At 43.6% G+C, this 17,717-nt stretch overlaps 1 protein-coding gene across 1 annotated transcript in view; it reads left to right on the forward strand.

The window, feature by feature from the left end:
- LOC147677797 (ATP-binding cassette sub-family C member 12-like) overlaps positions 1 to 17,717 on the forward strand; it is a 1,863,878-nt gene that overhangs the window by 1,442,057 nt on the left and 404,104 nt on the right. Inside the window, exon 25 of the mRNA XM_086945587.1 lies at positions 15,414 to 15,503. Coding sequence (XP_086801713.1) covers positions 15,414 to 15,503 — 90 coding nt within the window. The remainder of the gene's footprint in view (positions 1 to 15,413; positions 15,504 to 17,717) is intronic.

A 17,717-nucleotide genomic window follows, 5' to 3' on the forward strand; every position in this document is an offset into this window, starting at 1 on the left:
AGTTCATCTATTTCTCTTGGTGAGGTTGAAGAGGCATTGACAGAGGGAATTCCCTCAAAGGCGCGAGGTCCAGACTGGGTGCCACTCGATCTGTTTAAAAGTAATCTACAATTATGGGCACCTTTGCTGGTAAAAGTTTTTATATCAGTAATAGTGGGCCACATTCCTGGTCCGTGGAAAGAGGCAGTGGTGGTACCAATATATAAGAAAAGTAGTAGGCATGACCCTGTATGTTACAGGCCCATTTCTTAAATTGATGCAACATGCACGGTCCTGAAGTGAGTAATTCTTGCCCGCCTGGAATCATGGGCCAATGATACTGGCCTAATGTCCCCTAGCCAATATGTTTTTAGGAAGGGAAAGGGGACAAGCCAACAGTATCTTAATCTCTCTTTAATTATAGGTAAGTGCATGAAGGCTAAGGGAGGCTCAATCCACCTGGCCTTCATGGATTTATTCAGTGCATTTGATACAGTTGGTCGGGGTAAGTTATGGACACTTATGGAAAAATGGGCTTTGAGGAAGCTCTTATCGCCCTGCTACGCAGGTTGCATGCGTCAACTACTGTCTCTATTTGTTACAGACGAGGAGGAGAGAAGGTTAGGCCCATTGCCTCAACAGAGGACATGCCTCAGGGCTCTATCCTGGTTCCCTTTTTTTTCTTTTTTTATAGAAATTGGGTGGAGAAATCTTTACTAGCTCAGCATCTGGATTATCCTGGTATAGGAGGGCAGTTGGTCCTTTTATTATCATATGCTGATGACACAGTTTTGATGACCTTATGATGGCCAATAATCTTCAAAAAATGTTGATTGCTTTTACTGATTTTATGATGGGTCTGGACTTGAAAGTAAATTTTAGTAAATCATTAATCATGGTAGGTGGCCCCAAGCAGACTAAAATGTGAACATTTGTGGTAAAAGAAAAGATCATTGATAAGGTACCCAGGTTCACATACCTGGGGAACGTTTTTAATCACAAAATAAATTAGGACCATTTGATTGTAGTCATGGCCCAATATAAAGAATTGCGGAGGGGCTGTTCCGTTTTGCGTCCAAATTGGGACATAAACCAGTGACAGAAATGTTGATTTTATACAAATCAAAATGCCTTTCGGTTGCTACATATGCGGCAGGAGTATGGGGTCACCAAAAAGCAGCCAGATAAAAATTTTAGAAAATAAATTCTTGAAAAGATTACTGATGATCCCCATTAGCTCTTCTACAAAATGTTGTCACTCTGAAGGGGGTTTAGAATACATCAGATATAGAATAAATATTGCCCCATTGATTTTATGGGGAAAGGTATGGACTTCGGAGGAGTTATTATTCTCAAGGGCGATCATTGGAGACTGCATGAACTTGGAAAAGCCCATGTCAATTGCCTGGCTTTGTTATGTCAAGAGCACTTTCCATAGGATCGGCTTCGGATACTATTATGATAATCCAGATGGTATTCAATCTATTATGACATCAATCATAAAAATGCCTATTATAATGAAATAAGTACTGCAGACCAGGAAATGTATGCTTTTATTGATGAGTCGTTACTTCACTAGCAATTTTATTTGTCTTTCAATATTCATACACAAGCTTGTTTCCTTCTGACTAGGTTTCGACTTTGCACTTTGCACTTTGTAGTGGCTTTTCCTAAGCAGGCGACTTGGTGTGAGAGACTGACTACCTGTCCTTGTAATAACTTAGTCCAACAAAGTACTATGCACTTTATGCTGTTTTGCACACTTTATAAAGATATTAGGGCACGCTTTCTTAAGCCTCTTTTAAAGAATATTCACCCCTGTTTGTATCAAGAAGGTTTTAATTATTAACGATCTTTGTCCACAACTCAAATTTGTAGTACTGTGCTCTACTTCATTAGAAGTACGCTGTCAATTAGGAAAAGGTATCAATTGGTATTGGAAAATTAACTGAATGGAATGTTGTTTTTTAACAAAAATGTTTTTTAAATTGAGAATTTTCACATGAACTCACCCCATTTTTTGTATAGTAAATTTTAACTGACTTATAGAATGCTTTCTTCAGCATACCAATCAATACAGATAGAAGATATCTGTTTGAATTTGCCATAGCCAGTTGGAGCTTTAGATTCTGTCATGCTCCACAAGGCTTTACTGAAAATCCAAGTATCTATAGCCAAGCCTTGAAAGCTCATTGGATTCTTTGGAGCTTCCTCTGGTAATGTATTGTTGCAGTACGTTGATGACCTCCTTGTGGCTTCAGATGATGAAGATGGTTGCAAAGAAGCCACAGTTAAATTATTGTTGCATTTGGCACATCATGGACACAAGGTGTCACTTTCAAAATTCCAATATTGTCGAAAGGAGGTCCCCTATTTAGGTCACCGACTGTCGAAGTAGGGTCGCAGACTAACACCTGAGCACATAGCTGCTATTACTAATATGCTTGTTCCTAAGACCCATTGTGAGGTACGCAAGTTTATCCCAATAACATCGTATTGTCAGCATTGGATCCCTAACTATTCCCTACTAACAAACCCCCTTCTTTACCTGACCATCAAAGATGTGCATGAACCCTTGCCTTGGAGACCTACATGCCAGGAAACTTTTGAATAATTAAAGGTTGTACTTTGCTCTGCTCCTGATTACCAGAAGCCTTTTTTGCTCTATGTGTATGAATGAGATGGGCGGTTTTGCACTTTGTGTTCTAGCAAAGGGTTCTGTGGTAAGCTGAAACCCTGCGCCTACTGCTGTGCCATGCTTGAAAATGTCGCCAGAGCGCTCCCGAGCTGTTTGAGAGCTGCCCCGGCTGTGGCGATTTCTATCGGACAATCAGCAGGGCTCGTCCTTGAAGCTGATCTCACAGTAATGGTACCGCATGCTGTGGACACGCTATTGAATAAGACAAAGATGCAGTACCTTACTAGTGCACGTCTGACTGGTTATGCATTGACCTTGTTTGCTCCCACATTACCATGAAACGACATGCTACTCTGAACCCAGCCACGTTACTATCCCTCCCTTCGGAAGAAAAGGACAATGATATCCATGATCGTTTGTTTCAGACTGAGGAAGAAACAAAATGACGGGTAGACCTGACTGAGGTTACCTCATACGACCCCCAAGGGGAACTATATGTTGATGACTCTTGTTTCAAGCTGCCAGATAGCAACACCACTGCAGCCTATGCAATCACGACGTTACACACTGTAGTTGAGGCATCCAGTATCCAACACAAATCGGCCAAAGCTGCAGATTTGGTTGCCCTTTTTAGGGCTTGTGAGTTGAGTGAGGGACTGGCTGTTAATATCTACAACGACAACCAGTACGCCTTCGGGGTGGCCCATAACTTTGGGCCCCTCTAGGTGAAGAGAGGGTTCTTAACTTCTCACAGACTCCGAATACAGAACGGCCCAATGATATACAGATTGCTGTCAGTATTGACACCTCATGATGTTAGCAATAGTAAAATGTTGTGCTCATAAAGCCATTACAGATGATGTTGGGAGGGGAAAAGTATTTGCACACCAGTCAGCTAAGTAGAAAGCTTGATCAAAGATGAAAAAGATGTTTGTGGCAGGTCCCGCTAGGTGGGTCTCAGACAATGGAATGTTCGAGGACACATTAGAAAATGTCAGAGAAATTCAGGATGTGGCCACTCTAGATGAATTGGCACTGTATGCGGAGAAAACAGGTCATTTGGATGAGTATGGGTGTTGGACTGACTAATCCGGGAAACAGCGATGGTAACTGCCTAATTCCTACGTGCTCCCTGTTGTTACCATGGCCCATGACCCAGGGCATATCAGTGCCAAAGCAATATGCAAGCTACTAGACTCAGTATGGCAGAATGATAATATTGCTAAGGTAGCCACATATCTAGTGAATCATTGTATCATTTGTTAAAAGCATAACCCTGGGAAAGGTACTCCTAACCCTGCTGGTAACTTTGCACCACCTTCCTACCCTTTCGAGGTTCTCCAAATGGATTTCATCGAAATGGAACGTGTGAACAACTTAAAGTATGTGATAGTAGTGGTTTGGGCATTCAGTAAATGGATTGAGGCTTACCCCACTAAAGAGAATACAGTCATGGCAACAGCGAAGGCACTTCTAAAAGAGTACTTCCCGTGCTATGGATTGCCATGCGTGATTTGGAGTGACAGAAAACGGAAGTCACTTCAATTCAAAAGTCATTGAATTGGTGTGCACAGGTTTGCATATTAAGCTGATGTTTCATGCAGCAAATCACCCCCAGTCAGCAGGTCAGGTTGAGAAGTACAATGGTACGCTCAAGCTGAAACAAGCAAAGACTCAAGAGAGCAAAGGATTGCGATGGACAGATGTGTTAACCTTGGCTTTATTGTCAACCAGAGCAACAGTGCATTTTAGAACAGGGTTATCACCGTATGAAGTGGTCTTCCGGTGCCCTGCTAATATCTGGGGCGTCCCAAGACACAAGCCCTTTTCTGAGAAAGAGTACGCCCTACTTATAGACTATTTATATGAGTTGTCTCAAGACCTTTGTTCTTTTCACCAATAGATACATGCCACGTTGCAGCCAGTACCAGAGGGTCCCGGGCACCAAATACAGCCCGGGGACTATGTGTTAATTAAAATTTTGCAACAAAAGAGCTCTTTGGAGCCAAGGTAGAAGGGGCCTCTCATTGGTTTTCTCGTCACTCGTACAGCAGTCAAGGTAGACGCCAGAAAGCACTGGATTCATGCATCACATGTGAAGCGGGTACCTCTCTTCTGCTCCCGTTTGACCGTTGGGTCAATAATGGTATCGGTGATCAGGAATGAGAGAGGGTGCCACGCTTTGTTCCCTTCTCTGACGCCCGGTTGAGGTGGGCGCAGATGGACGAAGAGAGTGACGCAGCCCTGTTTGAGGCAATTCCCCCCGAGATAAGGGCTGCCTCACAAACCTCTGTTTCCAATTCCAATACCGTCCGACTCTGAGACTCGATGCCCGCCTGATCATGAGTTTCTGCCCCTTTCTGGTAATGAAACAGTGCCTGGAGTGACAAAATATAATATGAGGCCCCGGAAAAAGGACGGGAGTCAGGGAGAGACTTAAGCTTAGGGACAGGTGCTGTGGCTAAGGTGCCTGTAATAGATTAGAGTGAGCTACACTGGTGCACTGCCCTGGACACTACACATGATAGTTGAGGGCACTTGCCCAAGTGAGAGGGTGCCCTACCCTGGAAGAAAAGGATTTGTTTTCTGCAAGGGCTGAGATCGCTCTGCTCCTCCATGGGAGTGCTTCATAGCACCGTCGTTGATGAACAATAGGAGTCTACCGGCGTGGACGCTGGGTGATTTGTGCCCCCTGGTGCTGTTGTTGCAACAGTATTTAGACAAAGCAAGGGAACCCAGGGCGCAATATGCTAAGGACCTTGGGTAGGTACTTTTTTTCAAAGAACAGTGGTCCTTAGATTAAAGGGAAAATTGTTAAGACAATAAATATAAACTAAATAGGACTATATTTTTTAAGAGTTGTCTAGCCGGACAGTTTAATATCTTAATAAGGAAGATCACAGAGAAATATGACTCACAGTGTGATGGAAGTGGGACACCAGCCGATGTCCGACTAACCCACTGGGGGGCACAAACAAAACGTAAAAGTAACAGGCAAGGTTGGGTCATCTAGATATCATAAATCATAAATAGACAATCCACAAGTATACACATATGCATGAACAATTCTAGTCAACTATGCATTTAGTGCATTCAGGTCGACGACGTTTCGAACCATACACAATATCGGTTCATCTTCAGAACAGACAATGATTGCCTAAAGAAATTACTCTTTCAATTGACACCACTATGTGGAAGTACATATGCCATACATAAAAAATAATAAACAGGAGAAAGGGGGAGACATAAAAGGTAAAGCATGTCAGTTGATCATACCCTTATCACAACTATGTATGCTGTGCAGGATTCATACCATGCCAGGATGACAACGATGACGGAGTCTGGTGCATGCTAAATCCATGCAGTGAGCTTATGGTGGTAGTAGCTAAGTGAGTACGTTTAGCGTGGCGCGACGTCTCGAAAGCGACTCATACTTGGCAATATTTTGAAAAACGTACTCACTTACCTACTACCTTTTATGTCTCCCCCTTTCTCCTGTTTATTATTTTTTATGTATGGCATATGTCCGGCTGGACAACTCTTAAAAATATAGTCCTATTTAGTCTATATTTATTGTCTTAACAATTGTCCCTTTAGTCTAAGGACCACTGTTCTTTGAAAAAAAGTTGTTGCAACAGTGGCTCTAGCTCATAATTTTCTTCCTTGTGATACATATAAGTTGCCCTTGAATTTTTACAAATGTTTCCCTTTGGTCGTCCTATCCCTGATGAGGAGCAGCCCTTTGCAGGTCCTTGTCCCACTTCAGATGGGCCAGTTTGGACCTCTTGGTCAACTAAGAGTAAAATAGTATTTGTCATGATAATTTTGCTTTCTCTACTGGTACTACTGGTAGTATTTGGGGTGCTGTTCTTTCTAGAAGAGAAATACCCTGTGCATGATTGGATAAGTATTACACCAACACCTCCTGAACATATTTTTGGTACCTTAGCGCCTCACAAAGAGGAACACCTGAAGTCTTATAAGGATAATGTTTTTATTCAGACATTGCACTAAATGCAAGCTGATTATAATACAATTAATTGTTGGGTGTGTGGGTTGTTACCTTCTGTCATGCATCAAAATGAGAACTTGCTGCCTATGCCCTTGTCCTATGTCAATAGCTGTGAGGGATGTTTCACCTTCCTCAGTTTGTTCTGCTCATTTTCTCAAGGTGACTCCTTGGAATGCAGAGGCACCAGTTCCTGTTCTTTGACCATGAATGTATACACCCAACATAGGCGCCCAACTGGTATTTCCCCTGGAGATGTACGGTTTCATTGAGTATTCTTGAGTTCTTGCCTCAGGGCAGCAGAGCGAGGTAGAAAGGCAAACAGAACAGAGATGGACAGAGATAGGTTCTCGCAGTTGAATGTATCCGAATATTACCAATCCTTCCTAGCTCGTAATGTCACTGAGGATAAGCCCATACCTCTGGTGCTGGTAGATGTACTGGCTTCCTTTTTTGTTCAATGGGCAGAAGACATAGAGGTGGGGGACAGTGGGTGCAACACCACTTCCATATTGAGAAGGCCCAAAAGTCCGCCCTTGGTCCCATAACCTAATGTTTATTTTGATTGTGGTGCTCATGGTTATGTGTGGCTCCCTGAGGGATGGCCTGAGAGGTGCTACCTTTCTGATCCTCCTCCCATATCTATATAGCCCATTCCAAGTACCATAAAACTCATCGCCAACAGAGCTGGGGTATCCTAGCCCCCCAAGTCGAGTAGTCAACACAGATGATATTGATCAGACAGATACTTCCCTGCAGAAATTTACTGACATTATGAAGGGCATTCTGCAGTTCTGGGGTCCCATGCTCAATAGCCGTAATATTTGGCACCTGGCCAGAGTAGTTGAGGGAGTTATTAATACTACTGCAGGTATACCGACCAATATTACAGTCGAGGCTATGAGGCTCCTTGCTCGTCAAAATTCGATGATTATAGACATCATCCTGGCTGATAGGGTTTGAGCCTGACTTGTCATCAGCAGCAGCTGCTGCTTGTAAATTCCTGATAGCACCCCTACTGTCTACTCTGCAACACAGAAATTACACAGATTTGCTTCAGAAATCCACTAAGATAATGGTTCATGGTCCCTCATAGGGTGGCTCCGGGGTCTATTGACATCATGGGGTTGGAAGATACTAATTGTCCTAATATCTATTGCAGGTATCATCTTTACCTGTTGCTTATGTATTCATTGCCTTCCCACATGTTGCACTTACTGTGTAACCAAGCTCCACTCCTAGATTCTCAGGACGTCATAATAAAGTCTCCACTATGATGATTTAGGGTATCCAGGATCTAATGTTCATAGATGAGGGCATCTTTGAGAATTTGATGGATTTTCATATTAATGGTGTTGCTTCCTCCCCATCATTGCATGGTTGTCACATGAGTACCTATGCATTTGCCCCTCCCTTAGAATTATAAAAACCCCACAGAATAGCCAAATAAAGCAGATAGCCACTTCTGCTAAAAGGAGTGTCTGGTAGGTTTGAAATTCCCATTCCTGCAATGCACTTGTTTCATGCTATCTTAGGTTAGCAGTGTGTGGCTAAATAGATGCCATTTGTATTAATGTTATGCAACCCGCTGAGTTATCCCTGTAATGTGCAGGCTTCAGTTTGTGAGTGTGACTCCATTTAAAATTTTGTAATCTCCATTAGGCTGCTTAGACTGTCCTTGAGTTAGGCATCACTGCGGACATTGCTTGCCTCAGCAGGACATTGTATTTCGGTATTATTTTCTCTTCTATTCAAGGCTGTTTCTCGACTTAATAATGAATAGGCCATTCTGCCCTTGCATACCTATCTGAATGTATAGTTTCTGCTCCCACTTCAGAAGAAGCTGAGACCCAGTACTCTGGCCTTGGATTCCTGATAGTATGTACCCATCTGGCAGGTGTTAGCTCATCCTACTGTGCCTCTTTGTTCATGTTTGGCCCAGGCTGGTAGTTTTCCATCATGGGCGTGGTTGGACGCTTCTCGGGGGAATGATTATTCACTGTAGACAGTTAGGAGGGCAGTCCCTCGGCAGACATCTTAGGGTGCAGGTCATGATGGACTCCTCTGCAGAGTATTTCTAATAAACATGTATGTTTGTATTCTCTACTGTCTGACCAACTTTTAATTCTTGGAAAGGCATAGGAGGTGGTTATAAGCAAACCCTAGTGGCCCTAGAGAGCCACTTCCTTTACCTTTCACCTACATTTGTCCTACCATGCTCTTCATAATGATTCTAGCACTGACCTTTTACTCAGTTATGTGCTGATTAAATGTTGATTGGTTTCCTTGGAATTAGCCTAATTTATTAAGCATGAAGATTCTTAGAAAAGACCCCTGGACATGACGCAAACACAGGATTAACATGCTCTGTACAAAATTAATGGTCATCTTCATCCTAGGATTGCAGGTATTGATTTAGGCTCATTTGCTTAATTGTACTCACAACATATCGATTGTGGTAGGAACACCAAGGCTATCTTTATGTTATAAAAAACCATACCTTCACTAGATAGACAGAGGAGACACTTCGATGCTAACACAAGACACTGAGGTCCCAGCCTGCTGAAGCTTCAAAACATGCAGCGGTCTGATATCCCTTGCTAGGTGTCCAACTTGTGAGCAACAAGGGGTCCTTCATTCTCTCCCATCAGGTAATGGGGTTGACTCTTCCCTGAGGGATTCTTAGATTTATATCTACATACATACTAGGTACACTCAGCTACACCTAGGTAGGGCTTGCATCGTAGGAGTACACTTGATTGCTGTTATATTTATATGCCTGCATATATTCGTTGTTTTAGCACCATGGTAGAATTCTACCTCTTATTTACTCTGTTTATGCTTGTAATCTTTCACATTTACTTCTGTCTAATGATTGTAGCAGCAAATATGTTTGATACTAGAATGTCGCTGGTTTAATAAATACTTATTGAAAATGTCCCCCAAGGTTTATTCTGTTTATCTCTCTGAGTTCAATTGAGTACAATTGACTAAGCGAAAAGTGCTGTACTGTTTCCACGATCCCTGAAGGGTCAAGGGTTGTCATGTTTGATGGTTGTGAGAAACTACTCGCTCCATGGTAAGGTTAGGCGGCTTACGGTGGCACTGTGAGCTAGCTGGTCAATAGGCTGACATAACCTTTGGTGGTGTCCGGAATCAGTCAAAACATCAAGCCGTTAGTTTATGTTACCTACAAATGTGCAAGTCCTATGTATATTTAGGAACTACACACCTCTATCTCACTAATGTATTTTAAGTGTTTTTTTGTAAGGTGCTATAATAAATCCAGTCAAAATTAAATGCACATTCGGAGGGGTAAATGATATTCAGTTGGAAGTCTACCCATTGTTAGATTTACACCACCTATTTAGCTTCTATTGACTAGATGCTCTTCCAATTATATCTGACTCATTTACATTAACAAGGGGTGCATTAAATTACTTCAATTGAAATAAAGATGATTCGATAGGTTTGTTTGTTAGCCATGATTTTTATCACTATCCCTTATATAGATGTAAGTTTCTCACTAGAAGATTGGTCAGTTAGAAAAACAAAATATCAGTCAGTGACACAGTAATGTTACTTGTGAATGCCTTTATTAGCATATGGAAAAGCAAGGAGGCCATTGAAGTAAAAATGCATGACTCTGGCATCACTAGGATGCCCTACTCAAGCAACAACTACAATTCTAGTCAGGGTGAACCACAAAAAGTCACCAAATTAACCTGTGCATAACCTTTTCATAACTTGGCATCAAGGCAGTCCGGCTTAACTTAAAAGCAATGAATGACGTATTTTTTCAGCACACAAACAGTAATAAAGTGAAAACTCCCAAGCCAATTTAGAAAATAGAGCACATTTTTATAAACACACTATGCCAGAATTACATAAATACAATCAGTAGAACTGAAGACATTCAATTAAAATTTGTTTTAGTGAAAATAGTGCCATAAAGCACAAAGTGCTACTCATGGTCATCTGGTCACGCTGGACCGGGAGCATGTCACAAGTTCAGGCTGCAATGCAGTGTGGGTTAGATACAGAAACAAAGTTAGTGCCACTGAAGAGTTACCTTCTGAGTCCAACACGAAGAGTGCTGCGAGGAGCATAGAGTGTTGTAGATGGTTGTTTCTACAGCATGAAGAGCAGGCCAGAAGTCATGGGCTGTCATCACTTTAGCACTAAGAGCTGGCTGGATATTGCTGTACGTCATTGAGATAGCTTCACTTTAACGGTACCCACAGGAAGTCCAGCTCATGCTTTGCCAATCTTTACCAGTGGTCACTATATTGCAAATAGCAAGTCTCACCAGAGCTTTATGTTGACTGTTTTCATAGTTGGCACAGTCTTGAAATGAACAGGCCCATTCACGAGGATGCAAACCTTCAGGGTTTCCATCTTTTCTTGCCCAGGAATATACTCTGATTCCATTCAAGAGTCCAGGACCTGGAGAGACACCCCTTGAAGTTCAGAGATTCACTCCAGCAGAGGCCAGCAGGGCTAAGACAAGGGCAGTTGCAGGTCCAGGCTAGTCCAGTTGCAGTAGGTGAGCTGGGCAGCTGTAGGAAGCTCTTTGAAACTTGGTCAACCTGTTCCATGTGTCCCAATATTCACAGGAGTTCAGCCAACTGACCCTTGGATTAACTCTGGTTAGCCTAGGATGAAAGCAAGCAGGTCCAGTCTTCCTTCTCGGACAGCAAGGCAGTCCTTCAAGCAGCAGGGGAGTCCTCTGGCAGCTAAGCAGTACTTCTTCTGTAACTTGCACAGGTCTAGGTTGGTATTGATGAGTGCCTCCAGAGGTACAACATTTATAAATAGTGCCAGTCTTTGTGTGAGCGGGACTCCCTGTCCTACCCCCACATCTGATTGTGGAAAGTGCTTCCCCATCCCTTGTCAAAGCTCTATAGTTACTGGGGTGACAAAAGGCAGGCAAGCCTAGTATCAGGTTCCTCAGTGTGTGCAAGCGTCAAAGCCCTCTGAAGTGTAAGTAGGGCTGGGTACAGCTTCTGACCCAGCCATCCTTCCAGGATGGTCCACCCTGTCCATACCTAAGCCCCTTTTATGTCGGGCCCTGGTTCAGTCGGAATCTTGAAGATCTGTGGCAGGCAAACAATGGGAAACTGATGACTTGGCTGACAACAAGGTGTTGGCACTGAAAAGATTGCCATTGTTACTAATAGGAAGGATAGCCATAGACAAGATAGTGGTCCTCCCCAAGTTTGTATACCTGTTTGTTAATATTCCACTCTCCCTGACTGCTTACTTTTGTCAGTCAGCTTAGATCACTTTTGATAGCGCTGTTGTGGGCGGGTGGTTAGACTTGGGTGGCATGGGAGATGCTGGCCTTTCCCTCATTGGGAAGTCATTGAGCCCTGGACATGCATCTTTACTTATATTGTTCTCAAGTGTACTTTTGCATAATTTTGCATACTTTTGGTTGCACCTCACACTGTTCCAACCCCACATGGTGCTAGAACAGGACCTTGCGGCCCCTTGTCCCCTGCTGGCTGCCCTGTGCCTCCCTACTCAGCACCCTCAGACCCAGCTATGGCTTTTGTCCTTTGGGGATCAGGACCCGAGTGGAAGTTTATCCTACTTCAGCGTGTTCTAGATTAAACTGATTCCTCCTTATTAGATGTTCTCATTTAGCACCAATTGAGGGTGGTATTGTACGCGTCACATGACATCTTCTCTGAGCCCCCCCCCCCAGTGTTTATAGCGCTGGAAATGATAAACATCAATCCATCCCTGCACAGGCTCATTACCTGGTTTTACGCTATATGAATAGAGTATATTGCACACCAGCTCTGCTGCTCAAATGGGATTAGTCGAAATGGCAAGCTGCCCGTACTGCACTGTCCTTTAGCTGGCACTGCCTTTCTGCACCTGGCATTCAAATGCCTCAGGGTGGCTTGCTTTGGGTTGTGAGGTATTTGATACTATTGGATTGATTGCAGACAATGCTCCTGAGAGGATGCCACTGGTGGCTCTTCTATGTGAGTGACTTCCCCCTGGGGTGCTGACTAAGCTTAGGGTGGTCATCTACTGGGGTGCGCCTCTGATGCCTAAGGTGGGCTCGCTGGCAGAGGGACGCTGCCTGCTGTCAGGAACAATTAGCTGTCTACTGGGGACTAATGCCTGTATGTTTTTGTCTGAGGTATATTTGAGCTCATTTGGAGACTTTTCTGAGGGATAGGTCAGATGCAGAGTTGAGTGCAGATTGAGTTGCATCCCTGCATGTCAATCTTAGACATTGCACTGTTGCATCTACCCTGGGGGAACGGCACACCAGATTCATCCTGGTACATTGGGTCAGCGTGTAGTTGGGATGTAGGCCCTCAAGAGGTCCTTGGATGTGGATTGGCTTCAGGGAACATGGCAACTGCTTTTGCTTTTCTAATATGCCTCTGCTGTATTCACTTTATCACTTGTTCACTGTATGGCATTGTTTTCAAGTTTGCTTTTCCACCCGTGCAGTGGTCTGTACTTTGCATTTTCTACAATGAGAATCTTAATTAAAAAAGAAAAAACTAAAACAGCCACTTTTGTGCTGTGTCTGGAAGCAATACACAAACCCCATCAGCAAAGCCATTCACAGTTCTGGGACTCAGAGTACTGGCATTTTAACAAAAGCAATGGCTCCTGTGGGAAAATGCAATTAATTTAAGATAGAGAAAAATGCGCAATGGCAAAAGGGGGTGATTCGGGCAAATGTCAAGGCAAAAAAACTGCATATACTCAGTGTGGATGTACACCTTCTTTTATGTAACCAAATGCCATTCATTTATACAGTATTTCCAAATTGGATTAGTGGCAGACAGCACAAATGGTTGATACAAGAAAATGCCAACTTTCTAAAAGTGCTATTTTCAGAATTGTGGCTAAAAATACAACTTTACCAATAAGGAAGGTTTTAAATTCTAGTTAATTTGATTGTTAGCAGCATATTTGTATCTGTTCCCAATCAAAAGTTAGCACCTAATTACTGTACTACAGTATACCAGTGTTAGAAAATGGGAGTGATAGGGCTCACAATGGTAAAAAATGAATTTATGAGGTTTTTTTTATACTATTGAAGATGTAAAACGTAAACCCACATATCCCCTTTTAGAAATACAATGCACCCTACCCTATGGGAACTTAATAACAGGCTAACAAAGGTTTTTGTTGTTCACCTTGACAAGGATTGTGGTTGTTGCAGAAGTCGGACTTCCACTCCTGTCATCTATAACCCATTTTTTACAGTGCTCTTCATCTGGACCTATGCATAAAAGTTTACCCCCTCTTCCTATACAGCATTGCATCATTTGCCTTTTTGTTTTGGGGTGCCCTAATCCCGGCTGAGGCACCCACCGCCTTTGTCTCCTTTCTTTTTTCTTTTTTTTGAGGCCACTCTTGTGCTGCCAATCCAGTTCTTAACTTGCTCCTCGGCCAGTCGCTATTACAGGGTCTACCACCTTCATTCAACCTTCCCTCTCCCTGCAGGCAGGGTGAAGGCTCTGTGGTAGACACCGCACTTCCCCAGACATGGGCACAGGAAGGGCGGTGGCACACCGCCATTTGGGGGTGTGACAGTGGTCCCCCTCTCCTCTTTAGATCATGGTCTCGAGAATGGGATCCTGGGTTCCTAGCTATGCCAGTCCTTGGGGGAATAGAGACTCCCGGAGGTGATCTTGTGCTTCGGAAAGGGGGGCCCACACACACCCCTCTCACCAGGAGATAAATAAAACAAAAATGCTTTGACACCCTCCACCCCGGGAGTTTGGCCGTCCATGGGGGAAATTCTTTAAAATATAGAGGAGTGCTATGCAACCACTTTTCTTTGTTTTTGATTTCAAAATGGTAAATCTTCATAATTCCATTACACTGCCCCTGTTGAGTCAATTATCTTCCTCTTTGGTTTGTTTTGCTCCTGGTGGCCAGGGCTAGCCACCAGGAGTATTTCACTGAAAGTTGCAGCAAATTATGTCTAATTTAAAGTTTGCTGACCAATTTAATGAATAACAGGTCGATTTTAAAGCCAAGCATTTTCTTTTGCACTGCATGTCTACCTTAGCCGTGTTTGTGGCACAGATCATCACATTTATTGTAAAGAAATCATCCTAAACTGTGGTGGATGTAAGCAAAATTCCCCAAAGGATAGCTTGTCCCTAAAGATTCTGCAATTACTTATATTGTGTTTCAGGTGTACGTTCTGTCTAGTCGGATAAATGATCACCCTATTAAAAAGAAAATAAGGTCTAGGAATTTTCCATGTTCCTGGTGTTGGTCTTTCTTTGAAATTAAGGTCAATGCTCTAACAGCTTATGCGGTTTTAAAATGACATCCTGTGGAGAGAACTGGTCTAGGGCAGGAAAAGACTGTTAACATACCACTTACTTGTTGTCAAGTATCGTCAATGTGGATTGTGTTCACTGACACAATGTGGCCTTTAAATCCTGCTGCAAAAAGAACTTTCTTTTCAGAAAGAATATTACCTACTGCCATGCCATATTTTAATAGCGTTTTTTTAGATGTGATGTAAGAACACTTACTGGGATTACAACAGGGGATAGGTGATTTTTATTGCTAGCCCAATGCTGACCAGATGAATGAAATTCTTAGTACACTGGATAGTGATAGGATTTACCTGTATAATCTTATTTTATGCCAAATACTTATGGCGCTGATATCATTGCTGAACCCAATAAAGAATGATGAAAATGTAGGGCATTTCTAAATTATTGTGTTAATAGAAATATACCAATTAGCATTAAATAATGGTTTACGGTTTGTCATTTCTTTTAGCTAGCAGCACTACTACAGATATGTGTTAAAATGGCATCAGATGCAGAAGCGGCCTTTACATCTGTGGAACAGTTATTGGAATATATCTCGGTAGGTATTGTGCCTTACGGTAAGATTATAAAAATTAGACAATTTGATTTTATCTCACAGTTGAGTCAAGTTGTGTTTTGTATGCAAATCCTTTAATGTCATTGGTAAATGTTTGCACACAGAGTGGTTTTGTTACTATATATGAATAAATAATGTTCAAAGGCTGACTGATAGGCTTCATTAAAGGGCATCCTTGATGCAGGTAATCAAAGTATAAAGAATTAGAAAGAAAAAATGTGCTTCTTTTTGATGTCAACAGGGCTACCTCTGCACATACTTTATCTTTGAACCATGCCTCACTGTGAGAAGTTGGCCTGGTATATGATGCTCACTAGTTCTAGTGATCACCTTGTACCATGCCAAGCAACCCTTATGATGATTGGTTGTAAGTCAACCTTATAGACCATCTGTCCTAGTAGCGTGGACAAAGCAGTCTTAGGCTAAACTCTGTAAAGGCATGTGAAGCAAGCTGTTTTACCATACACAATCCCCTTGAATACCAAATGAAAGGACACCACACAGATATATATTGAAAATATATATATATATATATTTATTTACTACAAATATCCCCTACACTCTTTATGAGCACAGAAGCAAACGCGTTAAAACAAAACACAGTTTAAATATACAAAAGTTGCACAATATGGTTGAGCCCTAGGGGCCACCTAAACCATATACTAAAATAGTGGTATAAGTACAACGAATCGGAAAGGAAGTAGGCCTAGGGCCTGGGGAATCGCTGGAGCTCTTCGGGACTAACAGTGAAGAAGTCGGGAAAGGCCCGCGGGACTCGAGTGCAGCGCTTAACCCCTTCGATGCGGCCGCGATTCCCCTGGTGTGCTGTAAACAGCACGAACCGGGGCGGGCCGTGACGAACCCCAGCCGTCATGAGCATACGAGCACCGTAGTGCATGACGGCTGGGGTTCGTCATCAGCAGCGAAGGGGTTAAAGCGCACGCATACACCAATGCAATGTCAATGGTGCGTAAAAGTTACAAAGTTAGTGAAAAGGGAACCTTCCGGATGACCTAGAACCTAGCAACTTGGAACATAGACACTAGAGGTGTATTGCTGCACAGGGGCACCGGAGTGCCAGTTTACCTCACCCACAGGAAGCGGGTGCATATGTCTCAAAGTGTGTCGGGTTTCGTCGCGCTGGTCTATGGAGCCTGTAGATGAAGATGCTGCAGGCGGGTCGTCGTGGAGAGTTCCATTGGATCCAAGGGTGGATCTGGAGAGGTTAAGACCTGAAAGCAGAGGGGACAATAATCAAAGTCACTAGCCAGTGACTACCGTGGAACCAGGAGGGAACCAGGCAATGTCGGGCGCAAACAGGTGAAACGGTGAAGATTGTCTCTACAGCCACGTGGACACGAAGAGGTCGAGGACGTCCAGGCGTTGGTCACAAACTGTCCCACAAAGGCTCTAGCTGATGGCGGTGTTGGCTTCTTGATCGGAGCAAACAGGCCTTTGCTAATGCAAGCCACGCAGGAATCGATGCAAGCTTCTCACTCGGACCAGCAAGGTCAGAGCGGGTGCTCCTTTTCAGGGGAGCGAGGGCCAGTCTGGAGCAACCAGACCAGCAGTGTTGTTTGTAGGTTTTGTCACCAAGATGGCCGCTAGCCACGTGGCAAATGGCCGGGATGGCGCATCGAGTGGCAAAGTGAAAAAGGGCCCCATGCAGATCGTGGAGATGCTGGGGGCTGATCTTCAGTGCAAATGCTGCTCCGTGGTGGGGCTTCTCAAACCCTAAAGCACAGCATCGAGGGTGCCTTGGGTGCTGCGCAGTCAGCTTCTCGGGGGTCTTTCAAGAGGTCCGGTCTCACATCTCTCGGTGCCTCCACAGGTCTCTTCTTTTCAGGGACTGTGGATCGGGCTCTGAGATGTCTGGAAGTTAGTGTCTTGTTGGGCTTTGGGCTCGGGTTCCGGCGGGAGGAAGCGGCAAAGCAGACGTCGAATTGCTGGATGGTGCCTGTATGCACAAGCTGGTCACTCCTTGGCCACAAGGGAGATGCTCTTCAGTCTTCTGTGCAGCAGAATGTTGAAATCCAGTTTTCTTCTTAGTTTCAAGTCGAGTTCAGGATGATCTGAAGTCTTGGGACACAGCTCCTACTCTTATTCCAAATCTGGGGGCCGGATCACCTGCTAGGTCCCTCCTCTGGGTGGGACCAGGAAGGGGGGCGGTTACACCCCCTTTCCTTTGTCCAGCTC

This window comes from Lissotriton vulgaris, chromosome 12, assembly GCF_964263255.1.
Source record: "Lissotriton vulgaris chromosome 12, aLisVul1.2, whole genome shotgun sequence".
Classification (NCBI taxonomy): Eukaryota; Metazoa; Chordata; class Amphibia; order Caudata; family Salamandridae; genus Lissotriton; species Lissotriton vulgaris.